The following is a 24,802-nucleotide window of genomic DNA, read 5'->3' as shown; positions in this document are numbered from 1 at the left end:
CGCATGCGTGGTTCCGCCCCCTGCGCCGGCCGAGGCGTAGCTGACAAGCGGCAGAGACGGAGCAGGCCGACCACCAGCTGGCCCAGCTCAAGGGAGGTAAGGCACCCACCGGAAAAGGGGGAAAAAAATGGCAGACAGCCTTGCTTGGCGACCCCCGTGAAATGGTCGATCAACCCCAAATGGGGTCGCGACCCATAGGTTGAGAACCACTGTCCTAGACCATGCCAAATCCCAAAACACTGGAGAATTCCTGGAAGCCTGGTGCTCAAATCGGCCATCAACAGACACATAGAGATAAGCAACATTTACACACCATTCAAAAGAGACAATCACAAAGCCAAAAAGGAACAAAAAAGACCAAAATACCCATTGACACCCAGATAAGCAGAGATTAACACCAAGATTAACATCAGACCAACAATCAAGAAGTAAACAATATCCCAATCAAGAAACTATCAACAAACAAGCTAATATTAAACAACAGCCCAATCAAGGACACCAATATTGCACAATATTGGAAAAATGAAGAAACACCATCGGAGGAAGAACTAATTAAAAAAACACTAGACTCTGCAGAAATGGATAGACTCACTTTGAGATTGAAAGAAAAAAAAAAGAAACAGAATATTTTCAAACTTGAGACTTATTTTACCAATGGTTGGAGAAACGAACTAGGGATTAGAAATTTAATTTGTATTAATGAATGATAAACTCAGACAACACATTTGTTGAATAAGCAGTGTTGAATTGTATTAAAAAATCAGAGAGCTAATCCCACTCCTTTCTAGCACTGATGATGTTACCTAGATTGGTAATGGGATGTCTTCAAAAAAAACAACCAATCTCAGAGAGCACCAAGGTCTCCAAGGTGGTCATCCTCCTCCTCCTCCTCCTTCTCCTCCTCCTTCCACCCCTTCTCCTCTCTGCAAACTTCCAACCCCGAGCTACAAATACTGTATTATCTTCTATCAATATCACTTTATTTTACAATGTTTCATTCCTTGAGATTTATTTATTTATTTTTCAAAAACTCACCTTTATTTTGATCCTTTAACTTTCACCATGCCAGTGGCATCCCCTAATAGTTTTTCACCTTTGTCCTCTTAAAATAAATTTGCATAGACAACTTTATTTTATTAGATTGATGGATTTACATCCCATCTTTCAATTTTTAGAAATAAGGTGGCGAACATGGATGCCTTTTTGTCAAGTTTTTCTTTGCTTTGCACTTGAAATTTCCATTATAAAACAAATGAAATATAAAAATAAACAATTAAAATGTTTTGACCTTTGGAACCTGTTTTAGAATTGCTCCTCTTTCTGGTTTGTCCTTTATTTTCCAAGAAAATGTGGTCATAACTGTATATAGATGTCTACAACTGAAAATATTCCTCTTTTGTAAGCACACTGGAGCCTGGATCTTTCCTCTGTTTATTCTGGCTTGATTTTGCCTCTCTGAATTGATTGCTTAATCGTAACTTTGCGGTCTGGCTGCTCCTTAACTGCAAGAACATTGTAATCTAGCTGAGGGAACAAAATATTTGCTTAGTTGTCTCCAGAAGCCAAACCCTGCTTGGACCAGCTGTTCCTTTCTCTTGTCGTTTCCCTACAACAGACTTTCTCAACCGTAACTACTTTAAGACCTGTGGACTTCAATTCCCACAATCCCCCAGCAGCATACTTTGAGATGGGTGGAGGATTCTCGAACCAGGATGATTTTAAGAAGGGCGTCCCAAAGGTGCTTTTTCGGGAGGCAACTGGACTTTCTTGTTTTTTCTTTGAAGACGTTTCGCTTCTCCTCCAAGAAGCTTCTTCAGCTCTGACTGGATGGTGGGGAATGGAAGGATTGATACTCCTTGCAGACAGAGCTGGTCATTTGCCTCCTTTTAGAGAATTGTTAAGGCCACTTTGAGGTTTATCTGTGTCCTCAGGATCCTGAAGAGTGACTCTCAGAAGGCAAATGACCAGCTGTCTGCAAGGAGTATAAAGCGAAACGTCTTCAGAGAAAAACAAGTCCAGTTGCCCTGGAGGACTGAGAATCTCCCTAGACATTTGAGAAGGGTGGACTTCAACTCCCAGGATTCCCCAGCCAGTATGCTTTAAGAGGGGTGGACTTCAAAGTCCCCAGCTGGCCAGGGAATTCTGGGAGTTGAAAAGCCCACGGGTCTTAGAGCTCTGCCAAGGCTTGGAAAGACTTCCTAGATTAGCTACAGCATGAAATTCACTCCTTTGAGGACTGTCCTAAAAGAGGATTAAGAAAAGTCGTGAAATTCAGGTGTAGATGAGATGGGCAAGCTTTAAATCTTGAAATGCTTCAACGACTCTCTGAAAAGGAGGCAAATGACCAGCTGTCTGCAAGGAGTATATAAATCCTTCCATTGCCCCACCAGCCAGTCAGAGCTGAGGAAGCTTCTTGGATGAGAAGCGAAACGTCTTCAAAGAAAAAACAAGGAAGTCCAGTTGCCTCCTGAAAAAGCACCTTTGGGACCTCTGTGCAGTGAGTTTATTGTGTGCCCAAAGATGGAAAGATGCAGCACTGTCCACAACGGGAGGATGGTGGGTGACGATGGTGGAACTGGCGGAGGAGGCCAAGCGGATCTCTTCGGTCATAGCAAACGGCCCGTCTGCCTTTATGGCAGGTTGCAAACTCTTTATGGGCTTCTGGCATGAAAGAGAAATAAAATGAACTCCTGATTCATCGTATGGATGATTAGACAGGGAGGATTATAAGAAGAGAGGTATGTTGTAACCCTAGAGTAAGCAGTAAGTTGATAATGATACTGATATAAACTGATATAAAGAAGATCAGATGCTACAGATAGTCCTTGACTTACAACAGTTCATTGAGTAATGGTTTGAAGTTACAACGGCACTGGAAAAAGTAATTTATGACTATTTTTCACACTTATGACCGTTACAGCATCCCCACGGTCGCAAGATTTACCATCTGGGTTTTTAGCAACTGACTTGTACTTATGACAGTCGTAGCGTCCCGGGGTCACATGATCCCCTTTTGGTGACCTTCTGACAGGTAAAGTCAAGGGGGAAGCCAGATTCACTTTGCAACCATGGGACTAACCTAACAACTGCAGTGATTCACTTAACAACTGTGGCAAGGAAGGTCATAAAATGGGGCAAAATTCACTTAACAAAATTCACTGAACAATTCACTTGTCTGACTGAGCAACAGAAATGTTGGGCTCAGTTGTGTTCATAAGTTGAGGACTTCCTTTGCATTTTCTCTTTCTAGTTTTTTTTTGTTTCTTGCACTTTTAGCTTTCTTCCTGCTTTTCTCCACTTTTCTTTTTCTCTTGGTGATGGTTTTTCANCCTTGGGGATGGTCGTATGTGTAGAAAACGGTTGCACGTCATTTTTCCAGTGCTGTTGTAACTCTGAACGGTCACTAAACAAACTGTTGTAAATCAAGGAATACCTTTATCTAAGAGTCCAGTCCATTTGGAGCCTCTGTGTCTGTGGAAAGCCCATGGAGTTCAAGACACCCAAACTCAAGTCCCGGGTTCAGGCAGCCATTGAATGAGGAACAAGGAGGTGGGGTGGTTTATGGTTCAAGGTTGGGTGGTAACCCAGTCCTTGTCTCAGCCAGGTCCATGAAAACTGGATGCATTTTCAAAAACAGACTGGACAACAGAATAACAGAGTTGGAAGGGACCACAGAGGTCATCTAGTCCAGGGCTTTTCAACCTTTTCACCCATTGTACCACTTTTAGGATATGGCAACATCCGAGTACCACCAGTCGCCTAGCAAGGGGTCAAAAAAAGTGATAAAGTACAGGTAGTCCTCAACTTACAACAGTTCGCTTAGTGACTGTTTGAAGTTACAATGGCACTGAAAAAAGTGCCCCCCAAGCCACAGCCGAGCAAGACACCTGCCTGCCCGCCCAGCTGCACTCTTCCTCCTGTCCGAGGTTTTCATTGTTGTGAGCATTTCTGTTGAGGATTGGCAGCGGGGGTGGGGTGGGGGGTGTTTGGTTTTTATTCCCCCCCGTCTGCTGGGTGGTTGCAGCAGGTTTTGGTCACTTCCCATGACCCTGGGACACTGTGACCGTCATAAATATGAATCAGTTGCCAAGCATCTGAATGTAAAGCACAAGACCCTGGAGAGGCTGCAACATTCCAGCTGATTGGCGCTTCTTCTGGTCCCAGCAGAAGCGTCAGGATCAGTGCTGCTTTCCAGCTGATCGGCGCTTCTTCAGGACTCAGCAGAAGCGCCAGGATCAGCGCCGAGCTCCAGCTGGAGCCTGGCACTGATCCTGGCACTTCCGCTGAGCCCTGACAGCCCTGCAGCTCCAGCCGTCTCTCGCTCAGGCTTGTGCGGTGCTGCCACCGGTTCAGCTCATTCCCCTCCCCCGCTACCACTTTTCTAGGATGGTCGCGTACCACTTGCCAGGTGCAAATGTACCACAGTGGTACCCATACCACTGGTTAAAAAGCCCTGGTCTAGTCCAACCAACTCAAGCAGGAGACTATATACTCATTCTGGACAAATGGTTGCCCAAACTTTTCTTTAAAACCTCCAGTGATGGGGCGCCCACGATTTCTGGAGGCCAACTGTTCCACTGGTTAATTGTCCTCACTGTCAGGAAGTTTCTCCATAATGCCAGGTTGCTTCTCTCTTTGATCAGTTTCCATCCGTTGCTTCTTGTCCTGCCTTCAGGCGCTTTGGAGAATAATTTGACCCCCTCTTCTTTGTGGCAGCCCCTCAAATATTGGAATACTGCTATCATTTTGTTCCTAGTCCTTCTTGTCATTAAACCAGACAATGGGATAGTAAAAGGCTGCTGTCTTGAGCAGTGGGGTTGGACTAGAAGATCTCTAAGGCAGGGGTCTTCAAACGTGGTCCTTTTTATGACTTGTGGACTTCAACTCCTAGAATTCCTCAGTCAGCATGCCTGAGGAATTATGGGAGCTGAAGTCCACCTGTCACGAAAGGGGCCAATTTTGAAGACCCCTGACCTACAGGGAGGAGAGAGTAAGCTAATTCTGCTCAGAAAATTGATGCCAGCCAATGGACACGCTGGCTGAGGAATTCTGGGAGTTGAAGTCCACAAGCCAAGTTTGAAGACCCCTTCCAGCCATAGGATTCTATGTTCTCTGTGACTGTCTACACCACTGTGTGTGGGTTGTTGTTTTTTTTAAATTAAAGGCTTGGCACGATGCCTGAGGAGGTTATGTAACATGTCAACAGAACTTTAACTGATAAAAACTGGGAGTCAGAAGCAGAGACTTATGTTCCAAGAAACTCCGATTACTGGTGAGGAAACGATGGGTGAGTCACCCAGCCACAAGCTCCCTGCCCTTCAGATCTCCATCTCCTCCTCCTCCTCCTCCTTTAATGGCTACCAGAAAGCTTGGGGTGATAACAAGATAACAGCTGGACACGAGGCCTTCTTATCCAATTGCAACAACAGAAAAACACAACATCAGGAAGAGCTGGAAAAGAGGAAGCCAGGAGGAGAAACACGGGAGCCTGCACTTAAGACTCTCATGGACAAGCCGTAAATAGTTAGAACTTGAGATAATGATAATGATAAAGACTAGTAGCAACGGGAGAATAATTTACTCGGGAAGAATATTCCAGGCGTCATAAATGTCTCCTTCAAAAGCACATCAAGTCAGATAATGGGTGGCTTTGAAGGGCACATACGTAGTCCCCGGGTTATGACCAAAGTAGTTAGTATCTATGCATGTATATATGTACAGATAATCCTTGACTTACAAGAATTCATTTAGTGACCGTTCAAAGTTACAACGGCACTGAAAAAAGTGACGTATGACCATTTTTCACACAAGGTCATGTGATCAAAATTCAGATGCTTGGCAACTGACTCATATTTACGACGGTAGTAGCGTCCCAGGCTCACGTGGTCCCCTTCTGCGACCTTCTGACAAGCACAGTCAGTGGAGAAGCCGGATTCGCTTAACAGCTGTGTGACCAACTTAACTGCAGTGATTCGCTTTACAACTGGGGCAAGAAAGGTCGTAAAATGGGGCAAAACCCACTTAACAACCGCCCTGCTTAGCAAAGGAAATTTTGTGCTCAATGGCGGTTGTAAGTTGAGGACTATCCATATGTATTTATGTATTTTATGTAATCGATCGATTTCCCATTCCTGAGCCACGCGTCTCCCTCCAAGAGGGACTCTGAGCAATACATGCCTATAAGTCGAGGATTATCTGCACTGCGTCACGTGGGCCCAGGATGCTGCAACAGTCGTAAATACAGGCCAGTTGCCAAGCATCCCAAATCTTGATCACATGACCGTGGGAACGCTGCGATGATTGTAAGTCCCTTTTTGCTTTCAGTGCCGTCCTAACTTCGAATGGGCTGCTAAACAAATGGTCATAAGCTGAGGACTATCTATAATTGGCTAATTTATGCTTCATTGGATTATAACCCAGGAGAAGAGTTCACTTATCATGAAATTAAGTGCCAGCTCCAGACACAATCATTCCCACCAACCTTTCAGGGAGGATTTTGTTTTAAATTCTTGTTCTTTTTAAATGCGTTGTCGCAATTGTAAAAGTGCAAGCCTGCTGACGGATGGGTGGCGCAAAGGTTCTCTGGAAACTGCGGGCTTTTTTTGTTTGTGTGCGCACCCTTCTCAAGTTCCCATTTTGGGTGAGATGCCGGCTTTGTGTAATGAGGGTCCTGAAACCAGAAGTCAAGCCTCCCAGGGCAGGAAGTGGAAAGTGGAGATCAAGGTCGGAAGGTCACCTCCCAAAGGCTTCCCCTTCCCACGTTCAGCTCCCTTAACTCAAAAAGAAATTCATTTACTGGGCAGGCAATCAGCTACAGGAAAAGAGAGCTTATGGCCATCCATTTAACAACAGTTCAAAGTTATGACGGTGCTGAAAAGAGTGATTTACAGCTGATCCTCACACTTACGACGATTGTGGCATTCCCACTGTCACGGCTGCGATTTGGGCGCTTGGCAGATGGCTTACACGAGGGGCATTCCTGGTGTCCTGCAGCCGTGCGATCACCATTTGCCACCTTCCATGCCAGCTTCTGACAAGCAACGGGGAAGCCAGCAGGAACTCGAAGTCGCAGGTAGTCCTCGGTTTACGACAATTAGGAACGGAATTTTCATTGCTCGGCAAGACAGTTGTTCAGTGAGCCATACAATGTTTTTGCCACAGTTGTAAAGGAAGTCACTGCAACTCTTAACACGATTGTGAAGTGAATCTGGCTTCCCCATTGATTTTGCTTGCCAGAAGGTCACAGAAAGGGATCATGTGATCCCCAGGGACACTTCAACCGTCATTAAGTACATGCCAGCTGCCAAGCATCTGAAGTTTGATCACGTGACCGTGGGGATGCTGCAACGGTCGTAAGTGTGAAAAATGGTCATAAGTCATTTTTTCAGTGCTATCATAACATCAAGCATCCATTAAACAAACGTTTGTAAGTCAAGGACTGCCTGTATCTTGTTCGTGAGCATGGGTGATTTGGGTAACAACACAGAGCTAAAAAGGATCCTAAAATCAGCTGCAGTCACATGGTGCCTCACTTATCGACCACGCTGCTTAAAGATAAATTATCTGGTCCCAATTATCGTCGCATGTCGAGGACTACCTATTTTAGGCTCAAAACTTTGCAAGCCAAATTTCACACCTGCCCAGAAAGTCCTGCTCATCATTTCCCCTTTGGGAAACAAAATCCCAGGGGAGACGTTGTGGACTGGAAAAATCGGGGTGGTCTGGCGCACCCATACCCTTCCCACTTCAAACCTCCTCCTGGGCACGTGGGCAATTTTGAGCCAGAAGAGATGGCAAACTCTTCCCATCATTTTATTTCCCGATCAAAGGTGGCACCCAGAGGCCCTTCGCAAGAACATCCAACGTCTGACTTTAATTCAAAGGAGATTGACAGGAGCATCACCCCTGCCCCCCCCCCTAATTCACAGGGCCTGGCTTCAGCCCAAAGGCTCATTTCTGCCGAAAGGGGAAGCAGGAGAAAAATTAAACAGAGGTTTTAATTGTAACCCAACGTTTTTACAGAATACCTTTAAGAGATGCCACACATCCCTCCCCAAAACCGGCCTCTATTTGGCAGCTGATGAGCTTCAGGATCAGGAAAAATATCTCGAGTTTACAACCCAAATACCTGCTTTTTCCAGCAGCAGTTAAAATCTGAAGACACCCCAAACTCTGTCCCCCAAATCAGCTTCCTCTTTTCATGAGCTGGGGCTAAGCCAGCATTTCTCAACCTTGGCGACTTGAAGAGGTGAATTCTGGGAGTTGAAGTCCACCCATCTTAAGGTAGGCTGGCTGGGGAATTCTGGGATTTGAAGTCCATACATCCTGAGAAGCTTTATTGCTGAGTTATGTGGAAAGACCTTTCTTTCCTACCTTTCCCCCACTGTGCACCAAAAATTAAAAAAAGGGGGTTGACCTCGAATTGCACCCACCTCCCCCTTTTTGCAGAATCCTCCTCTTCAGTGGGGCCCTTTGCTCCCCTATAGGCCAAGCTGCCCCAGAGACCCCCAAGGATTAAAGGTGTTCAGAGGTTCCTCAAAATTTGGGATATCCAAGTTACTTTCTCCCATCTTTTGCTCTATCACGAGTCGGGTGGAGGGACTGGCCAAGAAGGATGGGTCATGTGATCCAACGCTGGCCAAGGAGGATAGATCATGTAATCCAACACAGGTCAGGGAGATAGGTCATGTCATTCAAAGCAAGCCAAGGACGATAGGTCATGTCATCCAATGCAGGCCGAGAAGAACAGGTCATGTCATCTATCGTAACTCCAGGCCCCCAACTCCAAAGACCATGGTTTAGGGGTGGTTTTGGAGATTTCCGAGCCTATTTGCTACAAGATCCTGGAGAACTTCGGAGCAGAACTTCGGAGAATCTGCTCCATGCGGCCCCTTTTGGGGGAAGCCTCCATCTTCAGGCTGTTGAAGGGCGAAGAGCCACCAGCAACACGGAACAGGGATGCTACCTAGAGGCTGGAGGGGGACATCTGGACACTCCTTCCGAGAGCCCTCAAAGATGACCATGCCAGTAACCTCACCAGGTGACAGCCTACCCGACGGCTTCAGTAGATGGCTTCGTCCATATTATCATCACTGTCGCCGCCAAAGTCTTCTCCGTTGTCAAAATAGGACATGATGTAGTCCGTCTCCTGCAGCAGCATTAAAAAAAAAAAAAAAAAGGGGAAATGGCTGAAATTCAACAATTTCAGAGCCTGCTAAAACCTTCCCTGTTTTTCAGGTGGATTGGAGATTCATATTTTATATCCACTTTTGTTGGAAGCTGGGATGCAGTTCCGAGTCACAAAATATTGGGGACATGGTGCAGAATCTGATGCCAAACAGAAAACTATCACTTCGGCAAGATGGGCAGCACTGAAGTTTAAAAATGAAAAAAAAGGAAGTAAAGTAAAAAGTAAAGTAAAAATATAATAAAAAATAAAATAAAATAATAAAATAATAAAAAATAAAATAAGAATAACAAAATAAAATAATATAATAAAATAACAATAATAAAATAAAATAAAATAAATATTATTCCTCTAATTCAGTGTTCCCCAATCTCCGCCATTTTAAGATGGGTGGACTTCAACTCCATGCTGGCTGGGGAATTCTGGGAGATGAAGCCCACCCATCTTAAAATGAGAGAGATTGGGGAACTCTGCTCCCACTAAAACTTTTGGCCTTCATCTCTGCTACAGTTTCTCTTACCTCTTCAAACTCTTCTTCATCATACCCCTCCTCCTCTTCCTCCTTGCCTTCTTCACCCTCTTCCTTCTCCTCTTCCTCTTCCGATGTCACCTCTTCCTCTTTCTTTTCCAGAGTCTAGGAAACAATTAAAGAATGATTTTGAGACCGTGCCACTTCCTGACTGTTATTCCCACTGAATTTCTGCCTCGTCCTGCCAAAACGCTTCCTGCTCTCCTTTCCTACCCTGGCACAGAATTACGGAACTGTCCAGGCAAGTCACCAAGTTCAGCACCGAAAATTCTGGCAGTGCCAACTTCCACTGCTGAGCTCTTGGCAAAATTAACGTTGCCAACTGCTTTTACCAGCCCTGTCCTTATGCCTTTCATGGGCTCCAGATCAGCATTTCTCAAGGCTGGCCACTTCAACTCCCAGAATTCATCAACCAGTGGCCGAGGTTGAGCATGTGCTGCAAAGGTGAGTTCACACAACACCTTCAACCTGGATGCTCACTTAGTCCATTTGTTGAGTTCCCAAAGAAACGCCAACAAACCCAGGGATACACAGGTGTGCAATAACTTACAACTATTCCTTTAGCAACCTCTTGAAGTTACAGCAGCACTGAAAAAAGTGACTTATAACTGGACCTCGCACTTATGACCACTGCAGCATCCCATGGTCACAAAACATTTGGGCATCTATTTAAGAGGGTTGCAGCAACCTGGGGTCACATGATCACCACCTGCAAACTTTCAGGCATCTTCTGAGAAGCAGAGTCAATGGAGGGAGACATATTCACTTAATGACGTGATTCACTTAATGACGTGATTCACTTAATAACTGCAGTGATTCGCTTAACAACCATGACAAAAAGATTGTAAAATCAGGCACGACTCACTTAACAACTGCCTTGCTTAGCAATGGAAATTCTGACACTTTTCTCACTGTTGATCCACCAGTCCTAAAAGGGAGATTTCTGCCTTCAGTTGAATATTAGCCTTTAAAATCCACCACGTATGTGTGTGAATCCTTTTTTAAAAAGCTTTTTTACATATCCACCAAACATGAAAAAATTTCCCTTCCTGTGGTTCTCATTTCCAACCAACACTAGCACAGCTGGTCCTCGACTCATGACCACAATTGAGCCCAAAACTTCTGTTGTTAAGTGAGACCTATGTTAAGTGAGTTTTGCCCCATTTTGTGATCTTTCTTGCCACAGTTATTAAGTGAATCACCACAGTTCTTAAGTTAGCAACCCAGTTGTTAAGTGAATCTGGCTTCCCCATTGACTTTGCTTGTCAGAAGATCACAAAAGGGGATCACAGGACCCCTAGGATGCTGCAATCATCATAAATAGGAGTCACTTGTGGGGGTTTCTGGTTTGACATCACAGCGGGATGAGCGCAGGAAGATGGGGCTCCATCTTTTGCGTTCGATTTCGCCCTGCTGGGGACCCTGGAAAGGGTTGAAAGTCGCCCCGCAGAGGCGACAAGCAAGGAGGGGACTCTCGTTGATCACGGGAGGGCAGTGGCCCTTCCGTTTGATCTGAGGAAGCCGTCCAAACCAGCGCGGGAAAGACTGGCTACATTTGTGTAGCCAGTCAGAAGCTGCTGACAACAGAAGACAACAAGCACTAACAAGCAACCTTTCAGCAACGTGGATGAAACTGGGTGAGACTCTATCCTCTCTTTATGACTCTAAGACTTCTTCCTGGAAAAAATTGCCCAAAGCACCCTCCCCGATGAGAGAGGGAAGGGGAATTTCCATCCTATTTCCTCAAGAAAAAAAAGCGGCGAACTAATTACTTGGGGAAACAGAGAAAATTACAAGATTAATTTGGAATTAATGCACATATATGGCTTTGAAACTTGGGGACTAAAAGTGCTTTTGAGACTTTTTTTAAAAAAAAAAAAGATTTGAAAAGCTTATAAGTTTGGATTTAAAAAGCTAGAAAATGGCGCTAATGACATCTAGTGGCAAATTATGGTACTACAATTTGTTATGCTTAAAGGAAATTTGGCTTGAAGCCCAGATTTAGATAAGACTCTTGCTGTCCTTGGAAACTTTCACTTTTGAAGACTGCAGCTAGGAAAAGGGGGGGGGAACTTTTGGGCTGCTTATTGGTGTGGCAGAGACTATGAACTACTTTGAAATAGGCCTGCCTGAATTACAAATATAAATATTAACTGACTTTCAGAGCTGTGTTGTGGAACTATTTCCTTGCAGGAGAAACACACATCATTGCCTGAGATGATGGAATATTTTGGATTACAAATCTTTGATTGATGAACAATTTTTATTATAAAGACCACCTACACAAAATGAAATGGATGTCCCATACTCAGCTTTAAATGGTAAAAAACCATCTCTAATACCTGTCCCCAAAGTCTTCAGTTTGATATACCACCAAGAAAATATGAAGATCAGAAACTCTTTCCATGTTGAAACCAATACAAGAGACTATTGCTTTAGCTTGTGATGAGACTAGAAATAACACAAAGGAGATAAAAGAACAATTTTCTAATATAACTTTACAAACCCAGTACATGACTACAAAGAAGGAATTAGCAACCCAGAAAATAGAAGGAAAACTAGAGGAAGCAGATCCAAAGATGGAGGACCTAAAGGAAGGAACTAACCAACAGATTCAGACAACTGAAGAATTAGAAAACAGAGCGATAATATCGGAAATGGAAAAGACATCTTACCAATCAAGAATTCAGAATACATTTAAGGAAAAGGAAGAAGAACTGATTGAATGGAAGATAGAACTGTTAGGTGAACTGTGGGGAGCTGGAAAAGGAGGGAGGCTGTTTAATGAATATCAATGGGTTCGCTCTTCCAAAAATACTTTAATCAAATGGTCTTTCTTAGTCCAAACAATATATATAAAAACAGAGGAAAAATTACTTGATGATTCAAATGCATTGACTTGGAAGGTTAGTTGGCAAGGGAAGAAAGCTAGAGTAAGACTGAAGAAAATAGAGGTTTTGATCCATTAGATGGGATATTATATTATTAACTAGATGTTTGAATATGGTGGAGAATAGATAATTGCTAGAAATAGAAGTATTATCATAATTAGAAAGATAAGATTTCTAATTATGATAAGGGAAACAGGAAAATACTAAGAAGTTTGAATAAGGGAAGCTTATTATAACTTACTTTGAAATTATAAACAATAGAGACACTTTGAACACTGATGGGAAATTAAAAAAAAAAGCAAAAACAGGATACTGATTGAACATATGGATATTAAGTGCAAATGCAATTAACATATGTTTTGGTTAGAAAAGATATCTTAAACTGACATTATTGATATTATGAGAAAAATGTAACAAAGATCTTGATATTCAGTTGTATATTTATTAATAACAATAAGAATTGTATTTGCCTAGTGTGGGAAATCAGATACTACCGGAAGTAGAGAGGAAACATTTGATGGTGTAACATTGGATATAAACTGAAGAAGTGGAATATATTCCACTGAATTACTAATAGACCCAGACAACACGTTGTCTATTAAGTATTTGACTGTAAAACTAGAAAATTAATAAAATATTTATAAAAAATAAATATGAGTCAGTTGCAAGGGGTCTGAATTTTTACCAGGTGACCCTGGGGATGCTGCAATGGTCGTGTGAAAAACGATCCTAAGTCACTTTTTTCAGTGCCATTGTAACTTTGAATGGTCACTAAGCAAACTGTTGTGTGTCGAGGACCACTTGTGTAAGAAGAATTTGGAAATAAAGGGGGGGGAGAAACCCACCCAGTCCCAGCCTGGTCTTTTGAAAGCGCTGCCAGGACATCTGGCTTACCTCCAGCTTTTTAATGGCTTCCTCCTTGTCTGCAGGCACCTTCGGTTTGTGCTTGGGAGCCGGCACTGCCCGCCCTGCGCCAGGAAGAAAACGGAAAAACTCATCATCCTGGCCAAAGGTCCCTCCAGGGCCCATTTTTGGCCAGGCTACAGTCAAAGAAAGCAAAATTCTTTGATGGCATTGGTCAGTTGCAAGCACCCTGCAGGCCTGAAAGAAGGCACAAAATACAGAACAACAGAGTTGGAAGGGACCTTGGAGGTCTTCTAGTCTGACCCCCTGCTCAGGCATTTCAGATAAATGGTTGTCCAGTCTCTTCTTTTCAAAGCCTCCAGTGATGGAGCACACACAACTTCTGGAGGCAAGTCGTTCCACTGGTTAATTGTTCTCACCGTCAGGAAATTTCTCCTTAGTTCCAGCTTGCTTCTCTCCTTGATTAGTTTCCAACCGTGGTGTCTTGTCCTGCCTTCGGGTGCTTTGGACAATAAGTCACCCCCCCTTCTTTGTGGCAGCCCGTCAAATATTGGAAGAAGGCTATCATGTCACCCCTAATCTTTCTTTTCACTAGACATACCCAATTCCAGCAACGGTTCTTCATACATTTTAGCCTCCAGCCCCCTAATCATCTTTGTTGCTCTTCTCTGCACTCTTTATAAAAGAGTCTCAACATTTTTTTTTAACATCACGCTGACCAAAACTGGATGCAGAATTCCACGCGTGGCCTCACCAAGGCTTTAAAAAGGAGTACTACTACCTCACGTGATCTTGATTCAATCCCTCTGCTAATGCAACTTAGGACTGCATTGGCCTTTTTGGCAACTGCAGCACACTAGGACTCCCAGATTCCTCTCAATGTCCTTGAACATCACCTTGCAGCCCACCATATGTACAGGACTACATCTCCCATTGTCCTAACACACTGACAGAGGTGATGGGTGTTTTGGTTTGATGCTCCTGGAAAGATGCACATTTGATGGGCTGATGCTCTATCCAGCTTTTGGATTTGATCACACAACCTACTAAGATCTTCCCAATGCGCCAAATGGCAACACGGAGGAAGTTGTACAAAGGGCGAAAAGTAAGGATACTCCTGCCTCTCAAATCTGAAGCAAATTCATTCTCCTGAATGTAGGGTGACCCTCTCCTTCATAAGTGACGATTTGGGGTTCACCAACACCCCAAAACCCAGCATCGACATTCAGTGTCCCAATGACCAAAGATCAGCAACAACTATTGGTGGCCCACCACTTATAAATATTCAACAACCGTTCAAAGATATGATTGCAATAAAAAAAGCAACTTACAACCAGTCCTCACACTTACAACCATCAATGTCCTACAGTCACCTGATCAAAACTGGTGTGCTTGCAACTGCCATGTATTTTTACAACAGTTGCAGAATCATGTCATTCTGTCTGCAAGCTTCCCAGTGGTTTCCAACAAGTAAGTCGATGTGGGAAGCTGGATTCACTTAACGACTGTGTGATTCACTTAACAACCAAGGCAAAAAAGGTCATAAAATCAGCTGCAATTCACTTAATGAGAGCATCGCTTAGCAACAGAAGTTCCAGTTGCAACTATGGCCATAGGTTGAGGGCTATCTGAACTGTGTATTCAAAAAGCATGGAAATAGGATGTTTCCATCGTTAGGTCCACCCACCGCCCCACCCAAAACAGCCTGAAATCAAACGGGCAAAGTCGTAAAGTTTCTTCCAGCAAGAGGTGGGGGCAACCTTCTGGCTGCAGGGGTTTGGGAGAATTGTATTTCCTCCACAGATAATGAAATTACTTACTTTGTTTTCGAGTCTTCTGCACCCGAATTTTTAGTTCTGGAGGTAGCTGTTTCCAATCTGCAGAGATTTAATCAAAGCAATTAAAAATTAGCCACTTGGGCTCCAACATGCTCCAGTGGGATTTTTAAAAAGTAAATAATTAGAAACTCTGTGTCTCTTGGGCATAATTTACAGCAGGGGTGTCCAACCTTGGCAACTTGTGGACTTCACCTCCCAGAATTCCCCAGCCAGTCAAAGAATTGAATTGAATTCTGGGAGTTGAAGTCCACAAGTTGCCAAGGTTGGACACACATGATTTTGAGACAAGGTGATTCTTAATCTTTCTCCAAGATGAAGGACAAAGAAAACACTTTTGGCTCCTGTACCTTTGGTCACTATGAATTATGTAGTACAGGTAGTCCTTGACTTACAAGCATTCATTTAGTGACCATTGGAACGGCACCGAAAAAAGCGACTTTTGATCGTTTTTCACACTTATGACCATTGCAGCATTCCCAGGGTCACATGATCAAAATTCAGATGCTTGGCAACTGATTCATATTTATGACGGTCGCGGTGTCCTGGGATCACGTGATCTCCTTTTGTGACCTTCTGACAAGCAAAGTCAATGGGGAAGCAGATTCACTAAACCAGAGGTCACTAATCTTTTCATGCTGGCAGCCCGGAGGGATAGGGAGCAGCTTGGAAATTTGCACGCACGCATGCGCATGAACAGGGCTGCACGTGAACGGGGCCGCATGTAAATGGGGCTGCGCGCACCTGCATGGTGCTAGTGGCTGCATTTGCGCAGCTGCGCAAGCACTAGCCACCGCTGCTGCTAGTCCCATGTGCGTGCGCAAATGGGCTGCGCAACCAGTGTGCGTTAGCGGCCCCGTTTGTGCATGTGCACAACTGCTAGTCACTGCTGCTGCTAGCCGTGCGTGCATGCGCAAACGGGTCCATGGGCACTAGCGTAAGCGGGGTTAAGTAGGCCAGCAGGCCACAGCCCGGTAGCAGGCCGCAGACCATAAGTTGGGGACCCCTGCACTAAACAGCCATGTTACTAACTCAACAACTGCAGTGATTCACTTAATAACTGAGGCAAGAAAGGTTGTAAAATGCGGCAAAACTCACTTAACTGTCTTGTGTAGCAATGGAAATTTTGGGCTGAATTGTGGTCGTAAATTGAGGACTACCTGCACAAGAAATCAAAATATTTCTCTGGCCTTACCTGGGTTCCACTCCATGGTGTTGTCTGTTGGGCCTGTTGTCTGATATTTGTCGGAATAGCGCTCGATATCTGGAGAAATTAAAAATTCAAAGCGTTAGTGATGCCCTCTTTAAAAAATGGAGGGTGAGAAGAGGGAGGTGAGCAAGATGAGATGGCGGCTGGGGTTAAACGGGTCAGTAGTTGGAAATCCTTACGCAGCCACAAAAGGCCCAAGTCTGGCTCCCTCCCCGTGAGTTCCACTGACCCTTCTCTGCCAATTTAGCTTGTACAGGTTCTGCAGAGTCTTTGAATTATGGGGAAACTAGCAGACGGACAATACCTCTAGCAGGTAGAAAAGAAAAAGGGTGAAAAAAGGAAGAGAAATATCCTATGCAAGACTCAGTGGTATAGGATTTCCTGCCTGAGCAGAGGGTTGGACTAGAAGACCTCCAAGGTCCCTTCCAACTCTTATTCTATTCTATTCTACTCTACTCTACTCTTTCCAGTATTCTATGACATCACAGAAGCTCAGCCAATCACAAGGCAGACAATATTTCAAGGACTTCACGGTTTTCTCTGCCACTCGATACCTTTTTTGGGGGCCGAAGGCTTGATGAAATATGGCAGGTTCTTCATGGCCCCCCTCAGCTCCTGCTTCAGGGCCAGCATGTATTCGACCTCTTCGCCAGACTGCAGCAAAAGTGGTTTGTATTCCAGCGGCTACAGAAACAAGCCAGGTTTAAGACAAAACATGTGAATGCTTTGGCTCCCTTCCCAAAACACGCTTCATTGGGCTATTAAATTAATCCATTTGCTGGATAGGTTTAAGACCCTGAACCAGCAACAACCCAACTGGTGGGTTCCTGCAACATGGTAAGCCACAATCAACAAACCATGGATGCTTAATTGTTAGCCTGTAAGAGGCACACTGAGTCTGGGCATGTAGCTATGTCTTAAGGACCTGACAAAAGTCCACACTCGAACTCATGACCCATCGCAAAAGGGAAATTTAAATGGACTTAACAATTGCCACAGATACTGAAATATATTCAAAAACTCCCAAAGTCTTCCTATGAAGACAAAAATGGATGGAATTATCTTTATGCTGAACTGACATAAAGATTGTTCAGTGGTACTTTCTTATAATATAGATTGTCCTCGAGTTATGGCTGTTTCTTCAGTGACCGTTTAATGTTACGACCGGTGCTGAAGGAAGGGACTTATGATGGTCCCCGAAGTTTGACAAGACTTTCTGGAAAACAGTTTTAACAATGAAAGGAAAAAACTGGGGAGCAGTGACCACCCAAGGGAGTCCAAGGGAGGCTGAGCAACTCACAGGGAAGAGAGGGGATGGCTTCAGAGTGGGAGGGGGCAACGCCTCCCCCTTTCCAATGCCCACTGCCTCGACATTGAAGGTCATGTGGCCGCCCCCCCGGCCCCTTCCTCTGCCGCCTCTCCCAGCCATGAGGGGAACCTGGGGGGAAAAATACATGAAAAAGATTACAGAAAGGTCGAAGACAAGGAGTCCCAAAGTAAACGAAAGGGGCTGAAATCAGGAATTTGTGCGATAGTCCTTGACTTTAGTGACCATTTCAAATTACAACGGGCACTGAAAAAAGTGATTTATGACCAGTTTTCAGACTTACAACCGTTGCAATATCCCCGTGGTCACGCAATCAAAATTCAGACGCTTGGCAACCGACTCATATTTACGACGGTCACAGTGTCCCGGGATCATGTGATCCTCTTTTGCAAACTTCTGACAAGCAAAGTCAAAGGGGAAGCCAGATTCGCTTAACAATTGTGTTTTATTTAAGTGATTTACTTAAGAACTGTGGCAAGAAATTGTCATAAAATGGGGCAAAACTCACTTAACAACTGTCTCGCTTAGCAGCAGAAATCTTGAGCTCAGTTGTGATGGTACGTCCAGCACTACCTGTGTTCAATTATTGCATTATTATTATTTGTATAGGACCCCACTGGTGTTATATGAACCAGACTGTCGCATTCAGAGGTTACTATATTTAGTTGTTTGTTGATCTGGGTTTACATAGGTCATGAGAACACAGCCGGGGGGGGGTGTATTGCCCCCATCACTGCTGCTCATGGCTCCCCCTCTTAGGGTCTTAGAAACAAGGCCTAAGCCAGCATTACCCAACCGTTCCAGATTGACGGACTGGCAGCTGGGGAAAGGGGATGGTTCTGTGTGAGCAGCAGGTGTAGGCACGCACGCATGTAGCGCCATTTGTACAAGAGGCAGGCACGACCACCTGCTGCTCAGACAAATGTGTGCACGCTCGCCCACCACTTGCATGGCATGGTTCCAAACAGTTACAACGGCACAGAAAAAAGTGACATGACCATTTTCACACCTACGACCGTTGCAGCATTCCCCCACGGCCACATGACCAAAATTCACATTAACCTGGCTTGTCAGAAGTCTCAAAAAGCAATCACCTGACCCTGGGACCCTGCAACCATCATAAATATGAGCTTCTGAATTTTGATCCTGTGACCTTGGGGATGGTNCCTTGGGGATGGTCGTATGTGTAGAAAACGGTTGCACGTCATTTTTCCAGTGCTGTTGTAACTCTGAACGGTCACTAAACAAACTGTTGTAAATCAAGGAATACCTTTATCTAAGAGTCCAGTCCATTTGGAGCCTCTGTGTCTGTGGAAAGCCCATGGAGTTCAAGACACCCAAACTCAAGTCCCGGGTTCAGGCAGCATTGAATGAGGAACAAGGAGGTGGGGTGGTTTATGGTTCAAGGTTGGGTGGTAACCCAGTCCTTGTCTCAGCCAGGTCCATGAAAACTGGATGCATTTTCAAAAACAGACTGGACAACAGAATAACAGAGTTGGAAGGGACCACAGAGGTCATCTAGTCCAGGGCTTTTCAACCTTTTCACCCATTGTACCACTTTTAGGATATGGCAACATCCGAGTACCACCAGTCGCCTAGCAAGGGGTCAAAAACTTGATGACCAAAAAAAAAAAAAAAAGGAAAAAAGTGATAAAGTACAGGTAGTCCTCGACTTACAACAGTTCGCTTAGTGACTGTTCAGTTACAATGGCACTGAAAAAAGTGCCCCCCAAGGCACAGCCGAGCAAGACACCTGCCTGCCCGCCCAGCTGCACTCTTCCTCCTGTCCGAGGTTTTCATTGTTGTGAGCATTTCTGTTGAGGATTGGCAGCGGGGGTGGGGGTGGGGGGGGTATTTGGTTTTTATTCCCCTCGTCTGCTGGGTGGTTGAGGCAGGTTTTGGTCACTTCACAGGACCCTGGGACACTGTGACCGTCATAAATATGAATCAGTTGCCAAGCATCTGAATGTAAATCACAAGACCCTGGAGAGGCTGCAACATTCCAGCTGATCGGCGCTTCTTCTGGGCTCAGCGGAAGCACCAGGATCAGCGCTGAACTCCAGCTGGAGCCTGGCGCTGATCCTGGCGCTTCCGCTGAGCCCTGACAGCCCTGCAGCTCCAGCCATCTCTCGCTCAAGCTTGTGCGGTGCTGCCACCGGTTCAGATCATTCCCCTCCCCCGCTACCTCTTTTCTAGGATGGTCGCGTACCACCTGCCAGGTGCCAATGAACCACAGGTGGTACCCGTACCACTGGTTGAAAAGCCCTGCTCTAGTCCAAGCAGGAGACATCATACTATTCCAGACAAATGTGGACCAAAAGGTGATCAACTTTGGAGATCTGGTGCAGAGGCAGTGCCTTCCTTTCTTCTTTGCTGCAGGAGCAAAGTTTTTCCAGCAGATAAATCCATCCATCGATTTTACATTGGACCCAAGGCAGTACAGTGTATAGTCTGTGTAACCCAGCGTTTCTCAACTGGCTGGGGAAGTCCATGCAGAGCATGTATTTACTATGCTTGCAGCATCTTGGGGTTACGTGATCGCCATTTGCGACCTTCCCAGCTAGCAAAGAAACCCTACGCTATCCTGGACAAATGGCTGTCCAGTCTCTCCGTAAAAACCTTCAGTGATGGAGCAACCACAACTTCTGGAGGCAAGTAGTTCCACTGGTTAATTGTTCTCCCTGTCAGGAAATTTCTCCTCAGTTTTAGGTTGCTTCTCTCCTTGATTAGTTTCCACCCGTTGTTTCTTATCTTGCCTTCAGGTGCTTTGGGGAATAGGTGACCCCCCTCTTCTTTGTGGCAGCCCCTCAAATACTGGAACACGGCTATGTCACCCCTAATCCTTCTTTTCACTAGACTAGCCAGACCCACTTCCTGCAACCGTTCTTCATATGTTTTGGCCTCCAGACCCCTAATCATCTAAGTTGCTCTTCTCTGCACCCTTTCCAGAATCTCAACACCTTTTTAATAATGCGGTGACTAAAAGTGGATGCAGTTATTTCCAGGCGGGGTCTTAACCGAGGCCTTATACATTGGTATTTACAATTCGCGTGATCTTGAATCCAAAAGGGCCCCTCCCACCCCCCACCCCGGAGCCACCGGGACAGGTCTCTGCTTCCGTGGAAGCTCCAGGCCTGAGAACCAACACCCAGAGGGCCTGCTGGGAAAGCAAATCCGCCACTTGCCTGGAATGGTCCAGGGTCTCCTGCTTGAGCAGGGGGTTGGGCTAGAGGACCTCCAAGGTTGATTGGTTGACTGACTGACTGACTGACTGCTGTGTGCCTGAAGACCTTCCTTTCTACTTGCAGGGAGTCTTCTTTGGAGGGTGGCTGTCCCGCCCCCTCCCCCTCCTGAAAAGGCCACACAAGCCCCGGAAGCCAAGCCAGGCAACCCCCCCCCGCCCCGCCCCGCCCCCCTATTACCAGGTCCGACCCAGTAGAGGACTTCCGAGCGCGGATCTCCCTTCGGTCCGCAGTCGCCGCGAGAGGGAACCGCGCCGCAAAAGCCGGATACTCCACGTTCGAAAGGGCGGAGCCTCTGCTCGGGCAGCCAGTCAGAGAGAGGCGGGAGAGCCAAGGTTCGATAGGCGACGTTCGAAAGGGCGGAGCCTCTGGCCGTTGCAGCCGGTCAGGGAGAGGAGGCGGAGGAGGGGGCGTGGCCTCCCTGTTGAAAGGGGGCGAGGGGGAGTCGGGGGGCTGGTACGCCGGAGCTGCTAAGCCGCTCCCAGGTCCTTTCAGTCCCCATCATCCACAGCCTTGGTCGTCGTGTGTATGATTGCGTTAAGTAAAATAAGTGTCTGTTTTATATGCGTTTCGTTTATCTTGGATTTGCTTAGTGAGCTTAAGGCAACTACGGCGACTTTACGACCTGTGGACTTCAACTCCCAGAAATCCATGGTTGCCATAGTTAGCCCCCTTGGATAACCGCAAATTTCCTTTAAGCTCCGATAGGGGGCAGCCTCGCGCATCCTTGGCTGTTCAGAACAGCTCAGTGGTGCTGGGCTAGGAGAATTGGATGAGGCACCACCCGGAAATCCTAGGAACTCAGTTCATCTGGGTTTAAGAGGCTCTACCATTTACTTGCAGGAAAAGCTGGTTGAGAAGACAACCCATTTGTGGTCTGTACCATGGCCAAACCAAGATCTCTTGAATGATGGCTTAGTTCATTTCAACACAGTGCAGCACGATGTGTCCAAAGCAGACCTGGTGTTGTATGAACGCAGCCACTAGGGTTGATTGGAGGGAAGGCAGCCAGGTGGTTCACGCAGCAGAAAAGCAGGTTCCTGTCGCTGCATTTGAGCTTGGTTAGTGTCTACCTTTTTGTGGTTTTAGTACAGGTACTCCTTGACTTACAACGGGTCATTTAGCGGCTGTTCAAAGTTACAATAAATCCCGGTTCTGAGAGCTGGGGAGGGGGCTCTCCCTTGCTTCAGTCACGTGACTGAATTTGGGGCACTCAGCAACCGGTCAGCATTTAAGGCCATTTGCAGCATCCCAGGTCACATAAGAGCAATTTACGACAATTCCCCCCCACACACACACACACCAGCGACCGATGGGCTCACTTAACGACTGCTGCAAAAGTTGTAAAAATAGGTTGATCACCGGCTTTACAATTGTCATGACTTAACAACAGTAATGAGAGGCTCTACAGATAGTCCTTGACTTATGACCACAATAGAGCTCAACATCACTGCTAAGCAGGACATTTGTTAAGTGAGTTTTGCCCCACTTTATGACATTTTTGGCACAATTAAGCAAATCACAGCAGCTATTAAGTGAATCGTGCACACGTTAAGCAAATCTGGCCTCCCCCATTATCTTCGCTAGCCAGAAGGGGATCCCCCAAAAGGGGATCATGTGAAGAATAGAAATAGAATAAAATTAAGGGAGAATAGAATTAAGAGAGAATGGAATGGAATAGATCTTGTAGGTCATCTAGTCCAACCCTCTGCCCAAGCAGGAGACCCTACACCATTTCCGACAGATGGCAGTCCAGTCTCTTCTTGAAAGCCTCCGGTGATGAAGCTCCCACAACTTCTGAAGGCAACTTCTGTTCCATTGGTTGATTGTCCTCAGTGTCAGGAAATTTCTCCTTAGTTCCAGGTTGCTTCTCTCCTTGATTAGTTTCCATCCATTATTCCTTCTCTGGCCTTCAGATGCTTTGGAGTATAGGTTGACCCATCCTCTCTGTGGCAGCCCCTCAGATATTGGAAGGCTGCTGTCATGTCACTCCTGGTTCTTCTCTTCACTAGACTAGCCATGCCCAGTTCTTGCAACCGTTCTTTGTACGTTTTAGCCTCCAGTCCCCTGATCATCTTAGTTGCTCTTCTCTGCACTTCTCTAGAGTCTCAACCTCTAACCAGGTCATGCAAGGACAATTGGCTGAGTTCACCTGATTAATCTTAATCTTACAGAATAACAGAGTTGGAAGGGACATTAGAGGTCTTCTAGTCTGACCTCCTGCTCAGGCATTTCAGATAAATGGTTGTCCAGTCTCTTCTTTTCAAACCCTCCAGTGATGGAGCACCCACAAGTGTTCTCCCTGTCGGGAAATGTCTCTTTAGTTCCAGGTTGCGTCTCTCCTTGATTAGTTTCCATCCGTTGTTCCGTATCCTGCCTTCTGGTGCTTTGGGGAATAGGTAGACCCCCCCTTCTTTATGGCAGCCCCTCAAATATTGGCAGATGCTATCATGTTACCCCTAATTATTCTTTTCATCAAATTAGACATACTCGGTCCCTGCAACCGTTCTTCATATGTTGTAGCCTCCAGCCCTCTAATCATCTTCATTGCTCTTCTCTGCATATTAAATATTCAAACCTCTTGTGCAGAACTGGTGTGATGCTCTGGGGCCAGGCTCCCCCAAAGGTTCATCCTCCCCCAACCCTGTTCCTCTGACCATGGGAAGAGTTCTCTTTCTCTTCCTATCGGATGGTACAAATGACTCTCTCAGGTTCATTTCTCCTTGTATTTTGAACGCTTTCCTTTAGATAACATCCGGTTTCTGACGCCAGCCTCTCCTCATTTTGTCATTCTTCTTCACCCCACAAACACAAAAACCCCTTTGAAATTAAATAAAATAAATAAATTCCCATTCTGCTCAGCTGATTCATGCTTGGAGTGGCCTCCCTATTGCACCAAGGTTAAAAATAAACTCCCCCCCCCTCTGATGCTCAGGATCGTATTAATAGCCCAGCTGCCAACACATGGCTGGTTCCTTTTGGTGCACCGGGGGTGGCAGGCAGGAACGCCAGAGATCTGGAGATCTTTGCTCCATCTGAGATGTGTCTCAGCCACCCATCACCCAGGGATACCTATGTGCCCAGCTGGGAGGTTGCCATGGCAACCATGCACATGGAAGGGGGCGCCAAAGATGAAGGAGGAGGAGGAGGAAGAGTGGACACGCAGGAAAGGAAAAGGGGAACCGAGGGTGGAGGAATGAGCCTTTCACGAGGGGGGGGCATGCTCCTGTCCAGCCGGTGCGATGAAAAAAAGGAGTTAAATGCTCCCTTGCTTTCCCTGTTTGTGTGGGGCCAGTTGTGCATGGCGCATGGGGCGCAGGCCAGCCTCGGTGAGCTGCTGGCTAAGGGTCAGTCTGTCGACCCTTCAATAACTCTTTTGGGAAAAGGAAGACAGAGAGATAACAGAATAACAGCTGGAAGGGACCTTGGAGGTCTTCTAGTCCAGGGATCTCCAACCCCTGGTCCATGGACCAGTACTGGGCCGTGGCATGCCAGCAACCGGGCCTCACAAACAACAAAGCCCCATCTGCGGGATGCAGGCAGCACACGAAACCACGCACCCTCCGGTACGCAATGAAACCTCTCTCCATAGAACCGGTCCCTGGTGCCCCAAAGGTTGGGGACCTCTGATCTAGTCCAACCCCTGCTCAAGCAGGAGACCCTGTAGTACCATTCTGGACAAATGGCTGTCCAGTCTTTTCTTGAAAACCTTCAGAG

General features: G+C 45.8%; 1 protein-coding gene across 1 annotated transcript; it reads right to left on the bottom strand.

The window, feature by feature from the left end:
• Positions 1 to 7,986: 7,986 nt before the first annotated feature.
• POLR3GL (RNA polymerase III subunit G like) lies at positions 7,987 to 21,284 on the bottom strand. The gene is made up of 8 exons (XM_015824838.1): positions 21,266 to 21,284; positions 17,817 to 17,954; positions 17,071 to 17,200; positions 16,502 to 16,570; positions 15,292 to 15,348; positions 13,502 to 13,575; positions 9,708 to 9,821; positions 7,987 to 9,148 (listed from the first exon to the last, which is right to left on the bottom strand). Exons 2-8 carry the CDS (start codon positions 17,943 to 17,945, stop codon positions 9,062 to 9,064), a joined length of 660 nt encoding a protein of 219 aa, XP_015680324.1. The 5' UTR covers positions 17,946 to 17,954; positions 21,266 to 21,284; the 3' UTR covers positions 7,987 to 9,061.
• Between the last annotated feature and the right edge of the window lie 3,518 nt (positions 21,285 to 24,802).

This window comes from Protobothrops mucrosquamatus, unplaced genomic scaffold (assembly GCF_001527695.2).
Source record: "Protobothrops mucrosquamatus isolate PMUCROS unplaced genomic scaffold, P.Mucros_1.0 scaffold2371, whole genome shotgun sequence".
Lineage (NCBI taxonomy): Eukaryota > Metazoa > Chordata > Lepidosauria > Squamata > Viperidae > Protobothrops > Protobothrops mucrosquamatus.
Note: the sequence above shows the minus strand (reverse complement) of the source record. Positions and strands in the feature narration are given on the sequence as shown.

Excerpts from the sequence above, each read along its gene's own strand:
- POLR3GL (XM_015824838.1), bottom strand. The coding sequence starts at position 17,945 with ATGGCTGGGAGAGGCGGCAGAGGAAGGGGCCGGGGGGGCGGCCACATG. Across the intron at positions 9,822-13,501 it reads AAGCCATTAAAAAGCTGGAG|ACTCTGGAAAAGAAAGAGGA; the intron begins GTAAGCCAGATG and ends ATTGTTTCCTAG. Across the intron at positions 9,149-9,707 it reads ATGAAGAAGAGTTTGAAGAG|GAGACGGACTACATCATGTC; the intron begins GTAAGAGAAACT and ends ATGCTGCTGCAG.